General features: G+C 39.8%; 1 protein-coding gene across 2 annotated transcripts in view; it reads right to left on the bottom strand.

Moving 5' to 3' along the window:
• SLC9A2 (solute carrier family 9 member A2) overlaps positions 1–25781 on the bottom strand; it is a 96205-nt gene that overhangs the window by 34728 nt on the left and 35696 nt on the right. For both annotated transcript variants that reach the window (XM_037745463.1, XM_017547846.2), the window contains 2 exons: positions 23708–24171; positions 16769–17019 (listed from right to left, as the gene is read on the bottom strand). In XM_037745463.1, the coding sequence (XP_037601391.1) occupies positions 16769–17019; positions 23708–24171 (715 nt within the window). The remainder of the gene's footprint in view (positions 1–16768; positions 17020–23707; positions 24172–25781) is intronic.

Genomic DNA, 25781 nt, shown 5'->3' on the forward strand with positions numbered 1-25781 from the left:
AAAAGAATACTCATGTTAAAGAGAGACATGGAAGATAAAAAAAAAAAAAAAAAAAAAAAAAAAAAAAAAAAAAAAAAAAAAAAAAAAAAAAAACGACATGTAAACAGAAACACACACTTATGAGCCTTTCAAAAATATTGCTATTTTAGGTACTTCATGTAGTGGAAAAAAATGTTGCCAGGTAGAAAATTTGTAAAAAAAAGTAATTTAGAATGGCCATATTACTTTTTTAAATTTTCTAATCCTATACAAAATATACTTCAAAAGAGTTTTATTATAAAGCACCTAAACTTATAGACAAATATGTAAAGTAATGAACACCAAAGTACCCACCACCCAGCCTTATCCCGTCACTTGTATTTTTTAAAACAAAACGTCAGCTACAGAGATAATTCCTCATACTAACCCCATTCCATTGTCTCCCTCTTGAGCTGACTGTTTTGAGTCATTCAAAAATGTAATTTTAAAAGGCTGACAAGGAGAGTTTTCCTAAATGTTCTAAACATTTTCCTCTGAAATTATGTTCATATCATTCATTGGGCAAAAAGTAAATGATACAGGCAAAAAGTAATCTCCAGTGAAGAACTGGAGATTACTTTTTGCCTGTATCATTTACTTTTTGCCCAATAAACAGTTCAGACACTGTTAAATGAGCAATTTAACAGTGTCTATTTAGAAACAATTAAAATGTAGCTTTAGTGTAGGAATAAAAAAGGAATTAATTTAACATGATTGTCCATGGGATCATTTTCTATTGCTTTGTATCCTTAACATGATACCAGGAGTGATTGATGCTCATGGTAGACAGACCCCTTGTTGTAACTCAGTGCAGTTTCCTACTGGCCTCAGTGAGACACTGAACAGGAAGAAAGGACACCCTGGTGGGTATCACAGGTTCCAGCATCTGGTGGTGTCCTGTTCAGGTAGTATGTGTATGTCTGAGGCACTGAGGCTCCTGAGGGCCTCGGGGAAACATTCCCAGTGTTCCCATTCTGATCTGCCGTGTACAACTTGAGTCACCTGGTCCCTCAAACAAAGGTCTGGAGGTGTCTTTATTGCAAAGAGATTTTTTTGTTGCCAAGTACTCTGATCTGAAGTCAAACCACCTCACCTTCAATAACATCAGAATTTATCCCTTACACTAGAGAGGTACAGGCAAAACAGTCTCTTAGGGATAGAAAGAATGAAATCATCTCTGCCCACTCCACCAGGACATCTTCTAGAGCTGATAGTCATCACCCTCACAGTATATATGAGTCTCTATTTCTCTAAAAGAATCACAGGAAACTTACAGAGCTGGAGAATGGTACAAGATAGTATCAGACTGTCCTTGGCCTTACTGGGTTTGAAGTATGTGGCCAGGATAGTCCTTGGGTACAATGTCACGTCACAGCATTATCACAGTGCCACCACACTAGCAAGAAAGAAGATTTCTTCCTTCATCACATGAACACATGAGGATTTCATACCTAAAGCCCACAGCCTCACATCCTCATTCTGTGACATCAATATGAGACTGTCACCAACAAAATAATAGCAAAAATGGACTCAATGTTCTAGAAAATTCTGGTTAAGTTTTTTAATTCTAAAGTGTAAAAAAACTATTATCCTTCAATATTCTTAATACAGCACCACTTTTATTGGCTCATGTTTTTTAATCATCTTCCCTGCCCCCGACCTTTCCATGCATGTCTCTCTAAATTCTTAAATTTCCATACCTAGTTAACATGATTTTGTGAAGTGCAATTTAACAGCAACTAACATTTTCTGAGCATACATTCTGAGAAAAATTCTGTGCTGGGATCTAGGAAGATGAAAGCAAGTAAGACCCAATTTCTGCATTCAAGAGTTCACAGTCTAAGGGTAGAAACAGACACAAAGACATCATTGGAACACAACACCGTATGTGCTAGAATGAGGAGAAGGAAGATGCTATGGACCTGCAGGAAAGCAAAGGGTGACTTCTGCCACAAAAGAGGACATTTGAGCAACATCTTCATGGATAAGCTCACCTATCAGGAAAAGAGGACGTGAGTAATTCAGGGAAAAGCAGCAGCCATATCAAAGGCATAAAAGAAATAAACAGGGTGGTACATTCAGGAAACCGCCAGATGAGTCTGTTAGCTGGAGGAGGGGAGGTTGAAAACGTTAAGAGATGAGGATGAAAGAGCTTAGGGCTCAATGACACTGCCATACTTAATGTTTAGGAGTTCAACTTCATAGGCTGGAAAGAAAAATGAGAACTTATAATTTCAATCACATAATTAATGTCTATCTCCCCAAACTGGATGCTCCATGAGGAAAAAGAAAAGTGTTGCCTTGATTAGCATAGTATCTGGCATATATTTTGCATCAATGACTACATGGATGAATCTTTAATAGGAATGGTGGTGCAATAGGCATATATTTTCTCTATATCTATTGCCCATTTCACATCCCGAAGCATGCCCAGATTTTGACAGGTCTTAGGTACTATTCTGTGGGACAGTGTGGAGGTGAGGCATGCACAGAATTCACAGATGCACCCTGCTATGTTTTTATCTTGCCCCACTTTAACATAAATATATGACGATCATCACCAATTTAAAGATAGAGATGGGAGAGCACTATAAATAGTGGTTTTCACCTACACCAGCAATTGAGGTTTTCTTTATCAGTATATCAATCAAAATACAGTGTAGGAAAATACAGGCAAGCTAATAGACATTTCTCAAAAAGAGTTTCCCCCGACCCCAGGGAAGGTGGGGTGGAAATAGACTTTCCTTTCTATTTAAATGATTTGTCATCTGACTATTTTCTGAATAGAAAATTCTAACAGATACTTTTTTTCTGTATTACTCCATGACTCCATTATTAACCTGCTTTCTACAGATATTTATTTCTTTTCTACCAGAATTAGACAATGGACTAATGCTTAGCATGGTCTGTGTCTACAATGGCACCAAGTACAAGTTCAATTAATGCTGGCTAAGTCTAGTTTAATGAAGATCCTGAGTGCTTTATCTACAATCTGAACTGTGTAGAATTAACAATTAACTCATAAATTCATCACACTCAACTAAAGCCATAAATACCTCCTAAAAAAGTCATAAACACTCCACTCCGCAGCCTAAAGTTAAAAAAAAAAAAAACCTTCATACACCTGCAAGCCATTAAAAAATATACATCTGCTTTTCCAACAAAATCCTCAAAAAAGTAACTCCTCATAAGTCTAATTTATTCTGGCATTAGTAAAACTACAACCCTCAACTTTGCTATTCCTCAAATAATAAAAAAAAACTTGGTGCTGGTATTAAAAAAGTTACTACCTCTATTCAGTTACTATAAGCTACCTCAAAAGTTAATTAATAACAAAAAAACGTTGCTAATTCTCTCCGCAAAAGGCAGCTCTCTCTGCAAACCAGCTTAACTCTTCAGCTGCCATAACTTTAAAAATAAAAGGGCCCTTAATCTGCTAACAACAGAAAGAAGAAAAACCTGTTTCTTTCTAAAAAAAAAAAAAAAAATGCTGCTAAAATTTTGTAAAACAGTTAAGTGTTATTTTAAACATAAAAATCAATCAAAAAACAGGGCTAAAAACCTTCAAAAATCTGGCTCTGTTCTCTCCTAGCCTCGTTTATAACTCTGGGCCTCTCATCTTTACCACCTGGTCATATTCATTTCTTATAAAACCATAAGGTCACAATTAATCCTGCCGCTAAAACCCCGAATGTCCTTGGCTCATAAGCTCTATTGTAAACCTGTAAATCAACCTGCACCCCTAAAATGCTCCCCTCTAAAAAAACCTCAACTGCAAGGCCCCTTCTACACCCCATTTCAGCAGAAAGTAGTTAAAAAGAATCAATGCCCCTATTCCAACAAAATTTAAATTTTCCTATTCAAAGAGGGGAATGAGGGAATATGTTCTCTTTCTGGGTCCATGAGGGGGCGTAGTTTTAAGGGCAAGAATTTCCCAGCGCCAGGCCCCACTCCCATCTCTCTCTATCTGGGAGATTTAACAGTTTATGTTTGAATTTCACGGGCCTGGTAAGAAACTAAAAGTCAGTCACTCCAGCGGAAGCTCTAAGGAACTCCTTTCATTGGCCCAGGGTCTTGGAGCACGTGGGGGATCCTCCCAAAATAAAAGTCCGTGTCCACACACTTGGCCGGATTTTCCCCTCTGGAATCCCCTTCTCACCATTCATGGAAGTCTTTCTCTTCTTCTCCTTTCCTTCTCTTTTCTCTACCTAAATAAAATCACTTTTCTACAACACTTCTTGGGTCTGATAGTTTACTTTTACGAGCATACAACTACCTGCAGTGGTCCCATTGCTTATTCTTTAAGAAATTGGAGGCCAAGAATCCACAGCATTCTCTTGGGGGAGCTGTGCCTCACCAGCACCCCAAAAAAACCTGGTTACAGTCTTGCTCCCATTCTATATGATTTTTAAAAGTATGAATTCAATTGCAGGAAAATATAGCCCAAATAATATCTGTATATTCTCAATTAAGGCATTGCCAAATATGAAAGCCTATCCCACTAATCAATGCTAAGCATATGCAACAATGAAGACCCATTAAAAAGTTTTTTCTGTATTGATTAAAGCCAGGTCTTGTGGTGACTCAGGGCGCATTGCATGCTCTCAGAATAAAGTACTCACTCAAGTGAGGTAAATTAAATTATTCCAGAGCACGAACGTACTATGCAGTGAATTACTTCTTACAGAAAACCTGACAACCAAAAGAAACAGAGTTTGGTATATGAAAAAATGAAAACAAAAATTGTTTTTAAAACAGGATCCAATCATAAAAACTGAACAATCTTTTTTAAAATATCAAAAATGAAATAGGGTAAATTGAAATTGTCATAAATCCTGGATTAATCAAGAAGCCTTGTCCATTGCATAAATTCTCTGCATCTTTTTTCTCCTGTATAACTGCTTTCAGTTCAATTCAACTAATATTTATAGATAACCTATTGGCACCTAAAGCAAGTGTGGTTATGTGGAGAGAGAACACCAAAGGATCACAACTCAACATCAACAGCGTCATGAAGCACAGGCGTCAAGGGTCCCATGGAGTCTACCCACTTTAGCTGGGGAGTGTTAAGAAGAGCCTCAGAGAGGCAGGAAGATTTGACCAACATTTTGATGTTTTCCAGGTGGAGGACTCCTGGCCTGTGTTGGAGGTGGGCTACAAGTGGGGCCTGGATATGAGAAACCTGCATGCAACAATCCTGCATCAGATATATACACAGAATGCTTTGTGGTTCTACATGAGTCCTAGAAACATCAGCATGAGTTACTGCTTTCTGGAAGTTCTTACAGCTCCTAGCATGTGTATTAGAGCAGTATGGTTGGTGGACCACGTGTAAATGTTGGAAAACTGCAAATGCCTCTGCTCCATCTAAGACCTGTATCAGAATCTCTGGCTGAGGCCTGGGATTCTGTCCATGTAATGACATTTCCAGATGGTTCCTAAATACATTAACATTTAAGACAGCAAGTGGGAGTATCGGCAAAGGGTTCAGAAGAGGAAGGAGAAATGAGAAAAAAAGAGCTGAAATTTGAGTCATTTTATTTAAAATTGTATTGGAGGGTGAGCATAAGGGTTAACATGGGATTTGAGGAATAATTTGGATTTAACTACATTTGCCAACTGTTCTTCCTTCCTGTCTCTCAATTTTTATGACTTGGATCTAGGTGCAGGTCCCTGTGTTCTCTTGCCTAGACTGGTTAGTGTGCAGGCATCTTCATACATTTTTTTTCCTGCCTGAGTCTTTACCTAGGTACCTTATCCCTGCTGACAGCAGCATTTCCTGATCCTTCTCCTTAATCAAGGATTCCTCAGCTCTAGGGCAGCCAGTCAGTCTAGGGCTGTGACCTACAGCTTTCACCCAGAGTACCATGAAAACTTTATTGGTTGTAAGTGTCAAGGTATAAAGAAGTTCTGGGAGCACTACGATCATGTATTTAACATAAAACAGAAATACAATTGTATCATTTCTCCTTTAAGATTCCAAAGGCTCCCACCTGCCTATAGCACACAACAGGTTGGGCAAGACTGGGGCCCCTCCTTCTCACCAACCTGGAGTTCAGTTCACCTTGGAGCCTTCAAGTACACCTCTGCCTCTACCCAGTATGTCCCTCTCTTCATCACTGAGGCTTCAACCCAAGCATTAACAACATGCCCATCCCACTATACTTTACTATAAAGGATCAAGCTTTCCTTTCTAACTTGTAGTTAGCCCAGATTGGGATGGCGGTCTCACTCAAAGTGAGTTTAAGTTCACTGCCTTCTTCTGGTAACAAACCTTACTTCTCATGTCACAGGGCTGGTTATGCGAAACAGTCTGGTCCCATGACAGTTCTTCAGATCCCTGGGTCAATCACAGTGCTTGCTCTGAATTGTTTTCCAACAGGACCCAGCAGGATAAATTTCACTTTACTCTTCAGTGACAGAGTTGTGGAGATACAAAGCCTGATTTGTTTGTGACCCTGGTTCCATGCTTTGGAGAAGGCTAACCTACGAGAAGGAAGCCTTCTCATGAAGGGGCACAAAGTTGACAGAGAGAAATGCTTAGGCAGTCATAGGAGTCCCTTGTTCCATCACCTTAAGGCCAAATCCCATCTGTCCTCTCAAAATTGTATTTATTCACATGATTCAGGAAATCACTCCTTTCTGGCTGAACCCGGTTGGAGTCTGGCTTCCTTCATTAACACAGAGCTTCTTTCTACTGTTTCAGCCGGGCTCCTGGCTACAAAGATGGCAGGTGACTTAAGGTACGTGAAATAATGGGGGATTAACTGTGAGGACACATGTGGAAAGACAGAATCGGGGCCACTTGGCCAGGTCCCCTGGGAATACGGACAAAGTCAGACCTCATGTTGGATTGTGGTAAGGGAAAGTGGCAGCTGCAGGAGCGAGTACACAAGAGAAATGCCACAGCATCAAGAGGAGCTGCAGGCAGCCTCTCCTCACCCCAGAAGCCAACACAGGAGGACCTGAGGTTCATACGTCCTCCTCTGTCCAGAGAATTGCTGAGAAGTAAACTGAGGTTTGTTCAAGCAAGGAGAAAGTTCTCCTTGAGACATGTATCATGTCAAGGAAGAGCCAACCTTGACCTCCACAGCTGTAGTCCCGGCTCTAACCTCCTCATGAAGGGGCCGAAACACTAATTTAATCCATGTTTCCAAGTGTGTCATACTCAGAAGTACTAGCTGGGTGGTAAGTGTACATTTCCTTTCAGTTTTTCTGAAACAATTTTCATTAAAAAAGAAAAGGTAATTATTTCTCAGCAATTATACATTTCTGGCTTATTATTCTGTTTTATATTTTGGCCTACACTTACCAGAAAGTAACATTATTTCCTACAATATTCTTGAAATATAGGCCAGCAGGGCTATTACCATTTTAAAAAAATAAACATAAAGAACAGTCAAGATGGAGGCAGCAAACCACATTGCCATGTATGTACCTATGCCACAATCCTGCATGATCTGCACATGTACCCCAGAACCTAAAGTACGATAAAAGAACAAAAAGAACAGTCAAGAAATAGTCCGAAAGGCAGTGATAGCAGCATTTTCAGTTACGCAAAAATATCCACCCTTCAAATAGATCTTGAAGAATCAGTTCTTAATTCAGGAGCAAATTGTGAAAGTTCTGTGTAATTTAAAGTTAGCAAGCAAATACCAAGTTTTTTCTTGTCTAAAGAATTCCCAATGTACCTCTAAAATCTACCCTGTTATCTGTAATGAAGGAGAAAAGCAATGGTATGATTCATCCTAATAACAAGTAAAGCAATATCAATATTCTTTTTAGCTAAATATCATTCTAAGAATGCAGTGAATTGATTTTCATAAGCCAATCAAGTATAGAACCAATTGGATTTATTATGCATTGTATCAATTTTTCCTAGAAAACTAACTTTTCTGCTTGTGTTTCACTTAAACTTATATTACTATTCCTTGAATACCCGATATATTAATTATTCCTTTACTACCCTGACCACTTGATAAACACCAGAAGACACTAAGACACACGTGACAAGTTGAGGGAAGACTGACTAGCTTCATAATCTATCCCTGGTAATCTTTAAGAATGGAATACATAATCTTACTTAGAATGAGTTTTGTTTGTTTGGTTTATTTTGCCTCCGTCAAAAATCAATATCTTGAGATTAGCTAAAATAAAGACCTACAGACCCTAATATAAAGGCTCTATTGATCTTCAGTCAGTCCGCAGAGTAAATACAGATAAAAGCAGAGATGAAAATAATGTCTTTAATGGTGTTTTATCCCTAAGAAGATAAGGCAAGAAAATATTGTATTTTGAATACTGAATATTGTATAAGTTTACAACTTCAATTTGCCATATATATATATATATGTATGTGTATATATATATATATATATATATATATATATAAAATCTCAACCCAGGGAATCTGTTTTAAAGTGTGTTTCTCATTCCTGCAGGAGTCATAACTTTCCCTCCCACTTTAGATTTTGAGGATGTTTATATCAAAATCCCCAAATGCGGACCTAGGGAAATATTTTTCTTTTACACAAGGTGGCTTTAACATCTTAATTATCACAAGCCATTTCACAAGAACCTCCAACTTCCCTTCAGTCTCTCCTTCCTTATTTTCTTTCTAAACTTCCCCATTCTCAAAGAAATGTTCTTTATAAAGAGCACAGTTACCATCAAAGCTTCTCATCTTTTCATGGCCCATTTTTTTTTTTACTCCATCAAAAGGAATAAAACATATGTCACCATGTCTTCAAACACCCAAGCAGCAAACACTTAAGTGGTAAGCACTTCAGAACAATGTCTAATAGGAATCACAGGAGCTGTATATGTAATCTGCAGGTTCCTAGTATTCACAGTGAAAGACATGAAAAGAAACCGAAGTTAATTTTCAGACTATATTTATGTAACTCAATATCTCGAATACATTGTCATTTCATCAAATCTGTATAGAAGTTACTAATGAGATCCTCTAGAATCCTTTTCTTCCTACTCAGTCTTAAAAATCTGCTGGGTTTATTTATTTATTTATTTATTTATTTATTTTTCTGAGATGAAGTCTCGCTCTGTCACTCATGCTGGAGTGCAGTGGTGCAATCTCAGCTTACTGCAACCTCCACCTCCCTGGGGTTCAAGCGAGTATCCTGCCTCAGCCTTCTGAGTAGCAGCTGGGATTACTGGCATCCACCACTATGCCTGTCTAATTTTTGTATTTTTAGTAGAGATGGGATTTTGCCATGTTGGCCAGGCTGGTCTCAAGCTGCTAACCTCAAGTGATCCAATCGCCTCAGCCTCCCAAAGCGCTGAGATTGCAGGCATGAGCCACCATGCCCAGCCTCTGCTGTGTATTTTAAACTTACAACACAACTCAGTCCTACTTTCAAGTACTCAGAAGCCACACGTGGCTGGTGGCCACCCTGTTTGGCCCAGGAAAGAAGTGACAGCCTACTATTTTTGTTCCTGAAGGAGGAACAAAAATACTTTGTTTCTTTCTGGGGTTGAATCTACTAAATTAAACAGTTTAAACTATAAAAATAAATACAAATAATTTCATGAATTGTTTACATTTCTGTAGGTTAAGGCTTATGATTTCCAATTCCTTTTTGTCTTTACTGGTCTTACCCTATAGTTAGGCAAAGGTATACAATGGAAAACAAAAGCTCTTTGTTCCTTTCATTGTTTTTACTTTTCCCTGAATATGTCCAAGAAATTCAGGGGTATATGCTTTGTTTTCGTATCACTTTGTTTCTGACATCATTTTACTACCTTTCCTCCTTCCACCCCAGGCTTATTGGGGTGGTCATACCGGATTTTAAAGTGGTCAGTCTTTGCCAGTCAGAGCTATCAGTGAAAGCACACACCATAATTAAAAGTAAAACTATTATTTGTCAAGGCAATGACACAGTGAGAAGAGAAGAAATAGGGAGCCAGAGATCTAAGGCTCTCACTTTGGTTCTTGGTTCCCCCGTTCCTTCTCTGCAAACTCTCTTCCTACTCTTCTTCACACTTCAAGACGATGACATGAGGGTCAATTGGCATTGTGTTTGAAAGCATGTTATAAACGTGACGCATCATATAATGTTTTATGAATGTCCTACAATGTTGTGTGTTTATTAATTTTAATCTTTGTGGACACAAACATGTTGAACTGGTTATTCTGGCATGCAGGGCTATGGTTTAACACCCTTGGATCTTGAAGAGATAGTCTCCTAAATACTATAAAGTGTGGGTAAACCAAGAGGAACTAGAATAGGCCAAAAAAAGGTATGCTTTCCTATTTTGTCTTCAAAGTTTTAAACAGATGACAACTCCTACAAAGAAAAAAAGGACGAAGAGAGCATATGCTCTTCACACTTTCACCAGTGACTACTTCAGTCCAGCAAGCTGGACCTACTCCTGGATTTCATTCCTAAACCTACCATTCTGGAAATTCCTGCTACAAATTTACTCATTTTCAACTTTGCATCGTGATGTGTTGTTTCTTTTCTTTCTTCTCCTTCTCCTCCTCCTTCTTCATCTTTTAGGGGATATTGCACATAAACGGGACTGGCCTGGTACCTGGAGATGCAGGGTCAGACCTAATTCTCCACTGAGTCATCTGGCAGCCTTGTTTTGTCCATTTGGGCCTCAATTTGTTTATTCATAAGAATGAAACTAATAATCACTATTTTCTCCTTTCTTTGCAATAATGCTGCTAGAATAATTAACAATAAATAGAAACTACTTAGAAAGTACCCTTAAGGAAAGAAATACTAAGGAATTATTAATCCATCAAAATAGAACTGAAAAACACTGGGCTATCTGAACACTCTCCTACCTGAAGTAGGAGCTAGCGATTTTCAAAATTTGCTGCTGTGGAGGCCAAGCATGCCCCTCCTTCTTCAGGTCACTGTGTTTCCAATGTCCCACTTATTAGAGCCTAGGGGATTGTGTGGGATAGAAGGGGAGAATCAGAAAGGAGCCTGAAGTTCAAAAGGGGATAACAAACTTCGACTTAAGTTGATTTCTGTAATGGCCCTGAATTTTAGTGATCAGTTTATCCAACCATTAGTGTCCTTGGGTAAAGAAAGTAAAATGAGGTCAAATACACCATTGTCCATAGGAATCAACAGTGCTTTGACTGTAAGCAATTTCTGAATATAAAGTCCAAAACATATGAGTCAAGGCAAGAACTTCTAAAATCAATAACTATTAGTCACCTCTCATCCCCTGCTACAGTGCTTTGATACTCAAACTTGTCCATTGCTATTGATATGTAAAGTTTCTGGTTTAAGAGACTATGGAAATTTCCCCTTAATTCTAGTTCTGGTGCTGTGGAAGCTCTGAAACACACGTGAATGCACACACATGCATACACACACACACACACACACACATTTCCCTATTGCAATAATTTATTCCAGTATAGAAATTGTAAGGCCGGTTGCCTCACCAGGAGCTCGGACACACCCACTTCTGCACTCGGCACCTAGCCCGCCTTGGAAAACCCCTCTGCACTCAGCACTAATCTCTGCACTCGGTGCCTAGCCCGCCTTGAAAAACCACTCTGCACTCAACACTAAGCTCTGCATTAGGCACCTAGCCCACTGTTGGAAAATCCCACCTACCTACCAATAGTAGCCTGCCCCGACCATGCCCTGTTTCCCCGCAACCAATCAAATGCCTTCACTCCCTAGAAAACCCCATGCCCAGAAGAGTCAGGTGTGACTTCCCTGGCCTCTTTCCCTGGGACCACGGAACCTCACCCGGGAGCTGAATAAATTGGCATTTAATCTTTTTGTGCTGGCCCTAGTTTCCTCATTTTTAACTCAGTGATAACCCTTACAGAAATGAGTAGAATAATATTAGAAAATAGGGACTTGCATCTACCCTGTCAGCATTTGCATCTAAAACCCTTCTGAATGTATAATAAAAAATAAGCATAAATCATTTTTAACATTATATTAGGTTTTGGAGTATTAGGAAGGACCACAAAAGGAAAACCAAATCTAAAAATGCTCAGAAGACATCTCTCCAAATATTTTGTAAGACGAAATAAGACTTCACGTCATATTATTTAATTTACTTGTCAGCAAAAAGCCTATAAAACCAGTTTCATGATAAAGTTAAGTAGCAGCAACAGTAGACTTTATGAACACCCGAGGTGCATTGCTTCTGGCATCTTTCCAAAGAAATCAAGATACTGAAATCCTGTCCTGTGCTTTCCTCTAAGTTTCCTTGCATTTTTAACCCAAACCAAAAGCTTCTGTTACTCATAAGATTGTTTCTTTTTCATTAGATTCATCTAGTAACTACCTGCTCATTAAGTAAGTGACATCCTTCTAGAACAAGCTGCCCAAGAGGCAACAAAGCTAATGTAGAGGGTTACAGGCTCTGAAAGGCAATACGAAGAGGGAAGGAGAAGGAAGGATGGATGGAGGAAGGCAAAGGAGGGTGAGATGTCGGACAGCAGGCAAAACTCAGGAAGGCCAAGTTTCACAACTGGTTTACAAATCATTCCACAGGCAGTTAGCTTTTCTCTCTGCCCAGGAGCTGCCTGTCCTTTCTGCCTAGTTTCCTTTCTCAGGAGCTGCCTATTTCTCTTAAGATAACAAGGGAAAGTACTGAGCATTCTCAGTACATCAGGTGCGTTTACTCCCATTAACCTTAAAATTGGTTTATAAATGGCAAAAGAGAGAGTGCAATTAGCATAAAGTATGATAGGAATTTCTAAACTCAGTATAATTTTAGCCCAGAAAAAATGACTAGTTCTATAAAAGGGGTGTGTATAGATATGCATTTTTAATGGCATCATTATGCTGTATCCCTGGGACCGAAGTACATACAGTAATTACAACGTGTAAGTGCACACAGTGCACTTTAGAGAGGGGCGGGGCACGCACATCTGTGATCTACACCATAAGGAAGGAACACACGGTCAGGTTTTGAATGGCATACTAATTACCCCACATTAGAAAAGAGGGTGTCACTTCTGAGAACAAACACACCCGAATGTGAATCTCAACCTGCATTTGTCATGACAGAATAATGGGTACACATGATAATTTTGATGCAAAAATGTTTACATTACTGATAATATCTTATTTAAAGACCCGTTTATTAGTTTGGTATACTATTTGCAATGACTAGCTTATTTTTTTTTTTTTTTTTTTTTTTTTTTTTTTTTTTTTTTTTTTTTTTTTTTTTTTTTTTTTTTTTGAGACTGAGTCTCACTCTGTTGTTTGGGTTGGAGTGCAGTGGTGTGATCGTGGCTCACTGCAACCTCCACTTCCTGGTTCAAGTGATTCTCCTGCTTCAGCCTCCTGAGTAGCTGGGATTACAGGCACGCACCACTGTGCCCAGCTAATTTATATATATATATATATATATATATATATATATATATTTTTTTTTTTTTTTTTTGGGGGGTAGAGATGGGTTTTCACCATGCTGGCCAGGCTGGTCTCAAACTTCTGACTTCAGGTGATCCACCCACCTTGGTCTCCCAGAGGGCTGGGATTATAGGCATCAGCTGCCTCACCTGACTAATGACAATATTAGTTTAAATGTAATAAAGATATTTCCTCTACACTAAACTGTCAAATAAATCTTCACTTTGAAGTTGGAAACAACGTAACGATTTTCATTGACCCACGAACCACAACAGAGAATTACCTGTGCTATTTATCAGGAATATGTGGCCCTATTTGTCTCTTACTTCTGAATTACTGGCATAAGTAAACCTGTGATTTCATCTTCACAAGAGGCCAGTGACTTGATATAGCATAGGCCTTCCAACCCTTCCATCACCAACATTGGAGCTCCACCAAGATGCCCACCCCATCCAGTTCTTCAACTCTCCCACCAATACGCTGGATCTTTAAGGACCCCAAACCCTGCCTGTGAATGTCTGGCAAACTGGCACATTTACATAGCTCCTTTGTGGGTTCTAGAACAGTCACATACACTCAGACTTGCAATGCAATTCAAGGTTCTCATACCCTGACTCTTGCTAGAGCAACACTGCTGGAAACTAGATACTAAGTCCTGCCCCCACACTCTTTTCAGAGACCTTGTAACTAGCTGATGATACATTTTCAATGACACTGGCCACAGAAGAGTCAGGAAACTGGAAGTCATACAAATGATATGAATAGCAACCAGGAAGACATGGAACATTTCGCTACTGGGTCAAAATGGATTAATGCATTGCTTTATTTAGATTCTCTGTGAAACGGAAAACCATTCAACCTGTGGCTCAGGGCTTTCATGACCACAGGTTCCACTTTCTTTGTGCAGGGTGTCTTCGACTTCCTCTACCATAAACCTAATCTGCTTCTGATGTAGGAGTGCTGACATATGGCAAAAGTCAAACTAGCCCCTAATCAAAGCATCATCTTAATCAGATTGGAAGAGAAAATTTCAGGAAGATCTAGGCTTATGCTTATAGCTGCAAAATTCTAAATATATATGGCAGGTCCTAGCATTTAGCCTAGTGCATATGGAGCTGTAATACATATTTGTCAAAGTAAAAAAAAATGTAAAACATTCCATTAATAAGTATTTCTCACTGACCATATACAGGGTCTTACCATAATATAATAGAAGCTTGTTTTGGGAAGCTACAAAAACATCCACATCCAATGAGCAGCCTCCTTCAAAGTGATCTTCCAAAAGCTAAAACAGGATTCAAACTCCATCATTCATCAGTGCATTTGTATAACTTCTCAAAAACTTCCTTCAGAACCAGTTAGTGCATGAGACACTAACCAAACCTTTAGTAAATAAATAATCCCTGGCTTTATAAATTTCTTGCTTTATAATCCCACATGTTTATTTAAAAGGCTCAGCTGAAATTGTATGGTCACAACTCACATTCACTGATTTTGCTTTGAATGACTAAGCTGTTATCCCAAATTAAATCTACCATCCAAAATATTTCTGTGACTAAGATTATGCCAATGAACATACATAAGCCATTCCAGAACTCCAAGAGCAGCTTGGGATGTGACTTTGTTGAAATAAGCTTTTTTTTTTTTTTAAAAAAAAAAAAGAAAGAGAGAGAGAAAGAAAGAAAAATAAAATAAAAAAAGAATGAAGGAGAGGAAGAAAGGAAGAGGAAGAGGGAGAGAGAACGGAAGTGTTGCTTTATTGCCCAGGCTAGAATGCAATCTAAAAATGGGTATTGAAAATCTCTTTTATACCAATAATTGTGCTTAATAATGGAGACAGGAAAAAATGAGGGAAGAAAATAACAAACAAGCAGCCAACCAATATTTCATTTAAACCTGTAAGTACGTGTGACATGGTACTAATAAAAGTGTATATTTTGTGTGTTTAAAGTGGAGAGTTCTATAAATGTTTATTAAGTTTACTTGTTCCGGATCTGAGTTCAAGTCCTGGATATCCTCATTAATTTTCTGTCTCGTTGATCTGTCTAATATTGATGTTGAAGTGTCCCACTATTATTGTGTGGGAGTCTAAGTTTCTTTATAAGTCTTATGTATCTGGTGTTCCTGTATTGGGTGCGTATATATTTAGGATCGTTAGCTATTCTTGTTGCGTTGATCCTTTTACCGTTATGTAATGTCCTTCTTTGCCTCTTTTGATCTTTGTTGCTTTAAAGTCTATTTTATCAGAGGTGAGAATTGCAACTCCTGCTTTTTATTTATTTATTTTTGCTCTCCATTTGGTTGGTAAATCTTTCTCCATCCCTTTGTTTTGAGTCTTTGTGTATCTTGCATGTGAGATGGTTCTGGATGCAGCATACTGATGGGTTTTGGCTGTGTCTTTTGATTGGGGGATTTAGTTGCTTTAAATTTAGAATTAATAATAATATATGTGAGTTTAATACTGCCATTTGATGTTAGCTGGCTGTTTTGCCCATTAGTTGATGTAAATTCTTCATTATGTTGATGCTCTTTACTTTTTGGTATATTTTTGGAAAGGCTGATACTGGCTGTTCCTTTCTATGTGTAGTGGTTCTTTCAGAAGCTCTTGTAAAGGAGGCCTGGTGGTGATGAAATCTCTTGAGTACTTGCTTGTTCACAAAAGATTTTATTTTTCCTTCGCTTATGAAACTTAGTTTGGCAGGATATGAAATTCTGGGTTGAAAGTTCTTTTCTTTAAGGATGTTGAATATTGGCCCCCACTCTCTTCTGGCTTGTAGGGTTTCTGCTGAGAGATCTGCTTTGAGTCTGATAGGCTTCCCTTTGTGGATAACCTGACCTTTCTCTCTGGCCACCCTTAGTATTTTCTCCTTCATTTCAACCCTGGTGAATCTGATGATTATGTGCCTTGAGGTTGGTCTTCTTGAGGAATATCTTTGTGGTGTTCTCTGTATTACCTGGAGTTGAATATTGTCCTGCCTTGCTAGGTTGGGAAAGTTTTCCTGAATAATATCCTGAAGAGTATTTTCCAGCTTGGACATAAGCTTATAGCCACCCACAGAGACAACTCTGAATGAGCACCAAACTCATACAATTCTTGGTGCCTGACCACGATCCACCCCAACAGTTTATTGTCATATTTCAGGAGACTCAGAAGTATGTTTACGCAGCTTTCTATCTGAGCAACAGATCATGGTAGCGTAAGTTTTGCCGATATATATTTCCATTGCTTTGTAACGAAATGTAAGGAAAATCTATTTTTAATTGTTCTTAAAAGAATAAGAAAACCTAGTGTTTCATATAACTTATTCAACTTTAATATCTTAGCTGAGAATGCATTCATTCAATGAAATGTCATCATTGAGCACTTTTAACAAAGAAATACTTACGCCACGATGCCTGAGAGGTGAAACATTTCAGCTGTTATGTAGGACAAATAACTGTAGAGGAAAACAAAGAGTGGCTCTATCACTCGGATGTTATGTGTGAATCGGGTAGTAAATGCCGCTATAAAGCCCAGGAAGATGCCGATTAGCATCCCACCGATTCCCACAACAAAGAAGTTAGCAATTCCCGCAAACACGTCAATGGTCTCAATGGTTTTCATCTGGCAAAAAGATTTGAACAAGTTGTACAGGACCTGCAGAGAAAAGAAAACACCTTGTCAAGACCCTTTCCAATTTCCCCATTATCACCCTGGGCACAGACAGATCTACCTGGCCTTCTAATCAGGACATTTCTTCTGTGTACCCAGGTAAGAAAGGGGCAATCATTGTGTATTCATTTGTCTCATATTTTAAAATTGTAGCTTTAAACAAACAAATCAAAAACTTCCAATAAAAGTGAGTTGTCAGGGAATTTATTTCTAAAATTAAGGGAGAGGCAATTTCAAAGTTGTTGCATAACTTACTCCAAAAACATTATTTTTTCCAGATATCATCTGAAAGATTTTAAAAAAATATTTGTTTGCCATCCATCACACCCAACTTGTGTTACCACTACTTGGGGGGAGTAATGTGACACCGAGAAAGCTTATCAGTGCTGTTGTGAACACATTTACCTTACAAGGTCCTATTGTGGAGCCACATGACAGAAGGGACCCACCCTTCATGGTACCCAGGATGAGGCAGTCATCCTTCCAGGACACCAGTTCCTCCCTCCGCACTCCACCTCTTCTCCCCGCCCACACATAAATGTCTGGTGTAACTGAGACAGACCCAAAGGAATTTTCTTCAAGCAAAGAGGCAGCAGACTCATCTGTGTGTGTGTGTGTGTGTGTGTGTGTGTGTGTGTGTGTGTGTGCATCTGCTGAAACTTCATATATATTTTGTATATGAAACACTAGGTTTTCTTACTCTTTAAGAACAATTAAAAATAGATTTCCCTTACATTTTATTACAAAGGAATGGAAATATATATCAGCAAAGCTTCATGCTGTAGTCATGAGACTGCTCTCTTGTTTAGTTTAGCGTTGTTTTTTTTTTTTTTTTTTTATTTTTTTTCTTGCTCTGTTGCCCAGGCTGGAGTGCAGTGTTGTGATCTCGATCTCTGCTCACTGCAACCTCTGGTTCCCAAGTTCAAGCCATTCTCCTGCCTCAGCCCCCCAAGCAGCTGGAATTACAGTCAGGTACCACCATGCCCAGCTAATTTTTGTATTTTTAGTAGAGATGGGGTTTCACTATGTTGACCAGGCTGGTCTCGAACTCCCGACCTCAAGTGATACACCCACCTCGGCCTCCCAAAGTGCTGGGATTACAGGCATGAGGCACCACATCCAGCCTGTTGTTTAGTTCTTTACATAGTCTTGGTTTAATGAAGCCTTCAAGAATGCCAGGCACTTCATGTCTGCTGAGCAATATGCTTTCAACTTGTGTCCAGGGCCACACAGCCAACTGAAATGGGAAGTCATGGCTGCAGCCCCACCACTTTCTTTTTGCAAAACCAGCGAGTCAAATACCAGCCAAGCAGGTGGGCTGTTTCTTTTTCACTGTGATATTTACAACTCTGGGAGCACCTGGAATCTGTAGGAAAACCGACTGATAAGGACTTTAGGGAGAAAGCCTACACCCTCATGTGGGTTCTGAGAAACTCAAAACTGATCCCATTTGTTCAAGGCGAAATGACACAAAATGCCAGAGGCAATATTAGCATCTAGGTCTCCTGACCTTCTGATTAAGTTGTTCAAGCTTCAACCACCGGAGAGTGAATTCATCGGAGAGTGAAGTCATACTTCCTGCCAAACAGTGTGTGGCCTGGCAAATGCCATCTCACTCTTTCTCTGGTCAATTATTTAATACCTACGGTCATCTTTCTACCTCACTTTATGGTCATAGCCTACCATGATATGGGTTTTATATGTTATTCTTTCCTTTTTTCTACTTGATTATAAGCTCCTTGTGATCAATCAACGCCTTATTACAATTTACATCTTCCATGTTGCCTAGTAGATGACAATAAATGTCTGCTGGCTTTGAGAAATAGTGGAATAGTCCCTAGAAAACAGTGAACTTTTCCTTCTCCCTAATTGTTGGTGTAACACTCGAGATCATTTGCTATCCTACCATCAAGAAATGACTTCAGAGAAGGACAAAAGAGACTCACTCTCCTGAAAACTTAAATATTTTAAAGCCATCATTATTTGCCAGACAGAGAAGAAAATGACTCCAAGTAGCATCCACTTCCACTTTGAACCCTGCTTTCAGCATCGGTTTTCATCCGCATCAACACGCCACTGCTACTTCCTGAGACAGGATCAGAGATGTGCTATATATATCCCTTGCCTTCAAAGAGCCAAAGGCAAAAGGGACGGCCACCAGCGTCCTAGAGGAGAGGCGGGTCTCCCAGCCCTCCGCTTCCGCAGGGACAGCCTCTCTCCAGGGCAACTCGAGCACCATAGTTCTGTCTCCAGCCTGCACCTGGGAGGCTCATCTCTTCTATGCTCTAATCCCACTGCAGCTACTACAAGACCTACTTCCTTCAAAGGCTGCCGTTCCATTTTCACTGGCAAGATTAAAATCTTAGGTCTCACTTCAGGAAGGCCTAATAGTCTCAAAACACCTGGTACCTGTGTGTGTGTATGCATGTGTGTTTTAACTGCTTTCTAACACACTTCAGTCTGCAAAGGATTTCACTGTTCCATAAAACACACCGTTTTTATTCAACTCCTGCTCCAGGTTTTCTTTCCTTGTCCTTTCTCTTGCCGGCAACCCGGCCCCTAAATCTAGGGAACCTTTACCTATCTTCCAAGGCAGAGCTGAAGTTGCTGTTGCCCCCAGAAGCCCTCCTGGACCTCTCCAGCCTGTGCAAAGACCCTGCCTTCTGACCTCTCGCACCACAGATGATCTCCCAGAACACTCACCATCTTGTGCTATTGGTGCTGTGTCTTGAGTGAGTGCCTCATGTCTCCAACAAAATTAGGAATTCTTTTAGCACAGAGCTGAGTTTCCTCCTTCTCCTCCCTCTCATCTCCACACCCCAGTCCATCCAATGCACTGAAGAGTGCTCTGAGGGAAGCCCAGGTGCTCCTTCTACGGGATAATGGGCATCTGCAGCTGGGTCATACCTTCCTAATCCTTACACAGCTATTTGCCTGGCAACTCAATGCATCACATCTATCAAAGGTACAGCCTGTCTTAAATTCCCCTTCATGTTCTGCAAAGAGTTAAGATGGGTCAGAGGCACTGTCTTCTCAGCACACTGGGCCAAAGCTCCATTTTGATCCTTCTGCTGCCTGAGATGCCACGGCAGTGTCAGAGCAAATATCTCAGGTAGAAGTGTTACCTTAACAACCAGAAAGCTTTCCACAGCCTCCCACCTGTTTTTACGCTGAATTCGATACCTAGTTCGTGATCAGCATGAGATAAAATTCTTCTAGTTACAACTGGCCGTAACCACATACTTAGTTCATTCCAGTTAAATCCTTTAATTGTATTACAAGGAAGTCTATCCAGAAAAGTGTTTTGGAGTTTAGATTTATATAGGTGTATGTGTTATATGTATATATTACGTATGTGGGCTATAAATGTCTCTAGTGAGTGGGTGCAAAGTTGATCTCCCCTTGACACTTGTATTCTTAGATTAAAATGTCAGTGATATCTATATATTAAATTCTGTCATGGGCTAATTTGACAGCTCTGAAATCTTTCAAATAATGAAAGATATACTGCTTATGATGGTTTTACTTGCAAATATATATGTTAAAATTAGGATTTATGAACTTTGAACTTTGATTTTAAAAGCACACTAATTCTGTGAAATCATGTAAAGCAAGGGTGCGAATTATGCAAATACAGTTGTGTATCAGAATGGCTCTGTTCCAGAAAAAAATAATATTCCAGTAATTTCTTCTTGTATAAAACATAAAGGATAATCATGTTGCATACGAAATTTTAAATCTATTCTGCTATTTGCAAAATCAAAATTAGGATCCCAGTGGCCACTGCTGACACTTCATCTTCCTAAAGTTACTTTCCACTCCACAGCACATAGTGACTGGGTCTCTGGGGTACATTACCGGCCTCTATCTACAGAGCCAGCTCTCCTTAGCCAAGCCTGGTTATGAGCAGATAGAGGAAACTCTTTAAGTCTTCTTGGAAAATTCATTAGAATAATCAGTGGCTGCATTAACATTTGCTTATGACCTACGTGGAAATGGTAGGAGTTCTCTGATAACTGGGAACCTGAAAACTCTTTGTCTAATAAGGAAAAATTTGGAAAGTTTTCATAAAACATTTATTCTAAGGGAAAACACAAAACTCCTATCTAAAAATCACACCTTTATTTTTTTCAATTGTTTGTCATGTTTCTAGTTACTTCTAATCTACTACAGTCCTGTACAACAGCATGAAGTGTTTCATCTGCAATTTATAAGATAGATTTCTCTTGCTTTGAGACATTTATATGCTAAGTTTTCTTTGCTTCAGCTTTTCTAGCTCAATGTTGAATTTATCATAATTTGGAAAAGGAGTTAATTGCACTAACCTACGATGTTACCTATCCTCAAGATTATATGCTGTGTTAATGAATTTTCTCTGATTAACCCTATTCTTCTATCTGCAAGTCCTAGTGACTCATATTTTTGTCGTATGCATCATGGTCCATATTTTTAATATCTTTCCAAAGTCTGTGGGTTCCTTAAACTAACCCCTGTTCTTCTATCTGCAACTCCTAGTGACTCATAGTTTTTGCTGTATGCATCATGGTCCATATTTTTAATAACTTTCCAAAGTCTGTGAGTTCCTTGAACCTCTACTAGGGATAAGACTGGATGAATGATTCAAAGAATCGTCCACAAAACATCCCCACCTCTATTATTTGAAGGTACCTGACTAGGAGATAAAGTTAGAATTTTTGACACCATTGTTCTAATTATTCCTAACACATGCTCAATTTAATACAGTACTCAGCCAATTCAGTGAGAAAAACACCCAGTAGTTTATTCTTCAGCAAACCTGTGGGCATGCCCTGATATCTTGTGGATCTGGCTTTGAGGGCCCATAGACTCTCAGCCAGGGCAAAGAAGTTACCAAGGGAGGCTCTTAGATATGAAACCATGACAGTGGTTCTGACAGACAGGCTCTGGCCATTCCTTGGCAAGGGCTTCCACCTCAAAGCACCAGCCAGGACCTTGCTCTGTCTGTGCCCTCCTTCCGAGTGGAAGGACAAGCTCTTACTTTGGCTCCCTGCCCTCCCTGGGTCAACTCTCCCTTTCTTTCCATGAAACCACAGTTCTGTCTCCGTGCCTCCTGCGAGGAAGCACAAGGTTTGCATCTAGAGAGCCTGCTACCCTTGCACACTCTAAACAGTAACTTAGCCAGATCCTTTCCTGAGATTTGACTCAGGACAAACTCAAAGAATGGACTACTGAGGTGTCTGAATCAAAATCTGATCAGAGGTGGGAAAGCAGTATGGAAGCCTGGTGTGTCATTCTGAAATTAACTTTACTGAGCTGTCCTAGAAGGACTGCAACAGGCCCGCTTATTTACTTGTAAAGTTCCCTTTACATTAAACAGACTCACTCCAGGAATTCCACATTTAAATGTCCGCAGTCTCCCTCAATAGGGTAAAATTTACATATCAAGCATAAGTCAGAATGGAAAGCTTCATGCCTTTTGCCTCTGGAAGTTAGAATGAGTTGTAAAATGTCTCTACTATTATGGCAGTTTCCCAGTTAAAATTTAATATTGGTAAGTTAATGACTACTCAGTTAATCAGTAATGAAATATATGAAGTGGATTTTGTTACTTAACTGAGGTAACTTAGCTGTCTTAAAAAATCTATCTTAGCATCTATACTACAAATTGTGATCGATAAATTATCTTCTGTATAATAATGTTCACATGAAGTTAATGAATGCCCTTAGAGATGATATTTTATTCATTCTGAGGATTTGTTTATGCAGTAGAATACAGGCTAACAGAGAATAAACTGGTTTCTATGTAGACTTTTATTATTATTATTATTTTGAGATGGAGTCTCACTCTGTTGCACAGGATGGAATGCAGTGGCATGATCTTGGCTCACTGCAACCTCTGCCTCCCTGGCCCAAGCAATCCTCCCACTTCAGCCTCCCTAGTAGCTGGGATAACAGGTATCTACCACCATGCCCAGCTAAATTTTTTAAAATTTATTTTTAGTAGAGACAGGGTTTCACCATGTTGGCCAGGCTTGTCTTGAACTCCTGACCTTTAAGTGATCAGCTGCCTTGGTGGTGTGAGCCACTGCACCCGGCCTATTATGTAGACTTTTAAATGAATCAGGAATGACATTTTAATGATAAGAGCAAGTGGAGAGGGAATTAAAAATTCAGTCCTTTAATTTTTAATTAAATTTTTTGCACCTCAATTTTCTTTTTTCTTTTTTTTGATATGGAGTCTTGCTTTGTTGCCCAGGCTGGAGGGCAATGGTACGCTCTCAGCTCACCGCAACCTCTGCCTCCTGGGTTCAAGCAATTCTTCTGCCTCAGCCTCCCAAGTACCTGGGATTACAGGTGTGCGCCACAATGCCCGGCTAATTTTTTGTATTTTTAGTAGAGACGGGGTTTTGCCATGTTGACCAGGATGGTCTTGATCTCTTGACCTCGTGATCCACCCACCTTGACCTCACAAAGTGCTGGGATTACAGGCATGAGCCACCGCACCTGGTCCGTATGAAGAATTTTAAGACAGTGACATCAGAGCATTAAACCAAATGAAGGGCTCTGGGCAACTGTTCATGAAACGACCCTGTGTACAGGGTCTCGCCCCTGTCAGTTGAGGTGCAGAGAGCCACTGCAGGTGGCCGGGCAGCCCCCACCTGTTGGAGTCATGCAGCATGAATGTGCAACTCACCACTGTTACTGCATCATTCAGCAGGGACTCGCCAAAGACCAGGATGTAGAGCTGCTCATTGACGTGAATGTTCTCAAAGACGGCAAGCACAGCCACAGGATCCACAGCTGAGATCAAGCTGCCGAAGAGCAGGTTCTGGAGCAAAGTGATGTCACTGAGGCCGAATGCTTCAATCTGGCAGATACCAAACAAAGACACCCCAATGCCAATGGAATTCCAAAGTGTCCCTACCACTGCATACCAGAAAATGGTGCCAATGTTCTCAAAGAATGGGCGAGTGGGCATGAAATAGCCGGCATCCAGCACGATGGGTGGGAGGAGGTACAAGAAAAACACATCAGTCTTCATCGCAGGGGGAGACTTCTCATCAACGCCAAAAATAATCCCGCCTAGTAGAAGTCCAACCATTATAAGAAGGCAGCTCTCAGGCACTATTGTGGGCAACTTGTGATACAGATGGAAGCCTGGTAAGGAAAAAATAAAGACACAGAACTTGGATTATGGAGGAATTTTGGAGATGATAAATTGGTTCCCTTTGTCAGAACCAGTGGGTCCTATTTCACCATCTCCTAAGTCAGTGTCACTGTCTTTAGACTGGCTTCCTAGATTATAAGGCAAACCAGAGGTTTTCCTTAAGATTATTCAGGAAGCCCATGTAGGAAAAAAATTAATGTTACATTAAAATTGTAACATTATCTACATTGTACAGTTTTTATTTTTTTAACCCCTATCAAGTTTTTCTTAAACATTGGAACTATGGAAATGGAATAATGTAATTTATTACCATTATTATTATTATTATTATTATTATTGAGATGGAGTCTTGCTCTGTCACCCAGGCTGGAGTGCAGTGGTGTGATATTGGCTCACTGCAACCTTTGCCTCCTAGGTTCAAGCAATTCTCTCTGCTTCAGCCTCCTGAGTAGATAGGATTACAGGCATGCACAACCACGCCTGTCTAATTTTTGTATTTTTAGTAGAGACGGGGTTTTGCCATGTTGGCCAGGCTGATCTTGAGCTCCTGACCTGAGGTGATCCTCCCACCTTGGCTTCCCAAAGTACTGGGATTACAGGTATGAGCCACAGCACCCAGTGCAATTTTGTATGTGAAATAATTCAGTGATTTCCAAAACATTTTCAGATGTAACATCTCATTTCATCCTTGCAAAAACCCTCATGAGTAGTCAAGGAAGTTATTTTCATGCTTTGTAAAAATTTAAGTGGTAATTGAAGCTGAAAGAGATCCAGGGTTTTACTACCAAGGTGGTCAGGTCACAGGCCATTTTTAGATTACTACTGTCATCTGTGGCATTCAGAAATGTTTCCTATTTATTTGTTTATTTATTTATTATTATTATTTTTTGAGACGGAGTTTCACTCTTGTTACCCAGGCTAGAGTGCAATGGCGCAATCTCGGCTCACCGCAACCTCCGTGTCCTGGGTTCAGGCAATTCTCCTGCCTCAGCCTCCTGATCCTATTTATTTATTTTCAGTGTCTGATTCTTGCATTTAGAACACTAAATAGGTTTATTTTTGAGACGTTTACTCCTTCAGAGACAACCCTATCAATTCTTCAAGAACTACTCTATGAGAGGTATAAACGTGCCATGATCGCTAATCTCAAAGAGTTCCCAATCAAGCTCCCAAAATGTATTTACGACCTACTCTAATACAAGGCAACATGTGGTCAAGCCCCAGTCATGTGCTGTGGGAACAGAGGAAGAGGAAGTCTGCTGAGGAAGACCCAGAGTAGGGCAATATCTGGACAGGGCTTAAAAGACAGGCATTCAACAGAGGCATGAAGTGCTTCTAGTAAATGGAAAAATGGTGGGAAGTATCCACCTTTTAATTCATGATAGAGCCCATTGTGGCTTTAAAAGAGAACGTGTTAGGAGGAGGCCGGTAGGGAAAGAGGTGGGAGATGTGGGTTGGGCCAGCACATGCACATGAAGGCAATGTGGAAAGTGACTTAACACACGAAGATGGCTGCACAGAGCTTCGGTTTGGATAACACTTATTTGCAGGACAACAGCAGTCACCCTGCACGCATTCAGTACATTTTAGAACTAAAGCA

This window comes from Cebus imitator, unplaced genomic scaffold, assembly GCF_001604975.1.
Source record: "Cebus imitator isolate Cc_AM_T3 unplaced genomic scaffold, Cebus_imitator-1.0 Scaffold202, whole genome shotgun sequence".
Classification (NCBI taxonomy): Eukaryota; Metazoa; Chordata; class Mammalia; order Primates; family Cebidae; genus Cebus; species Cebus imitator.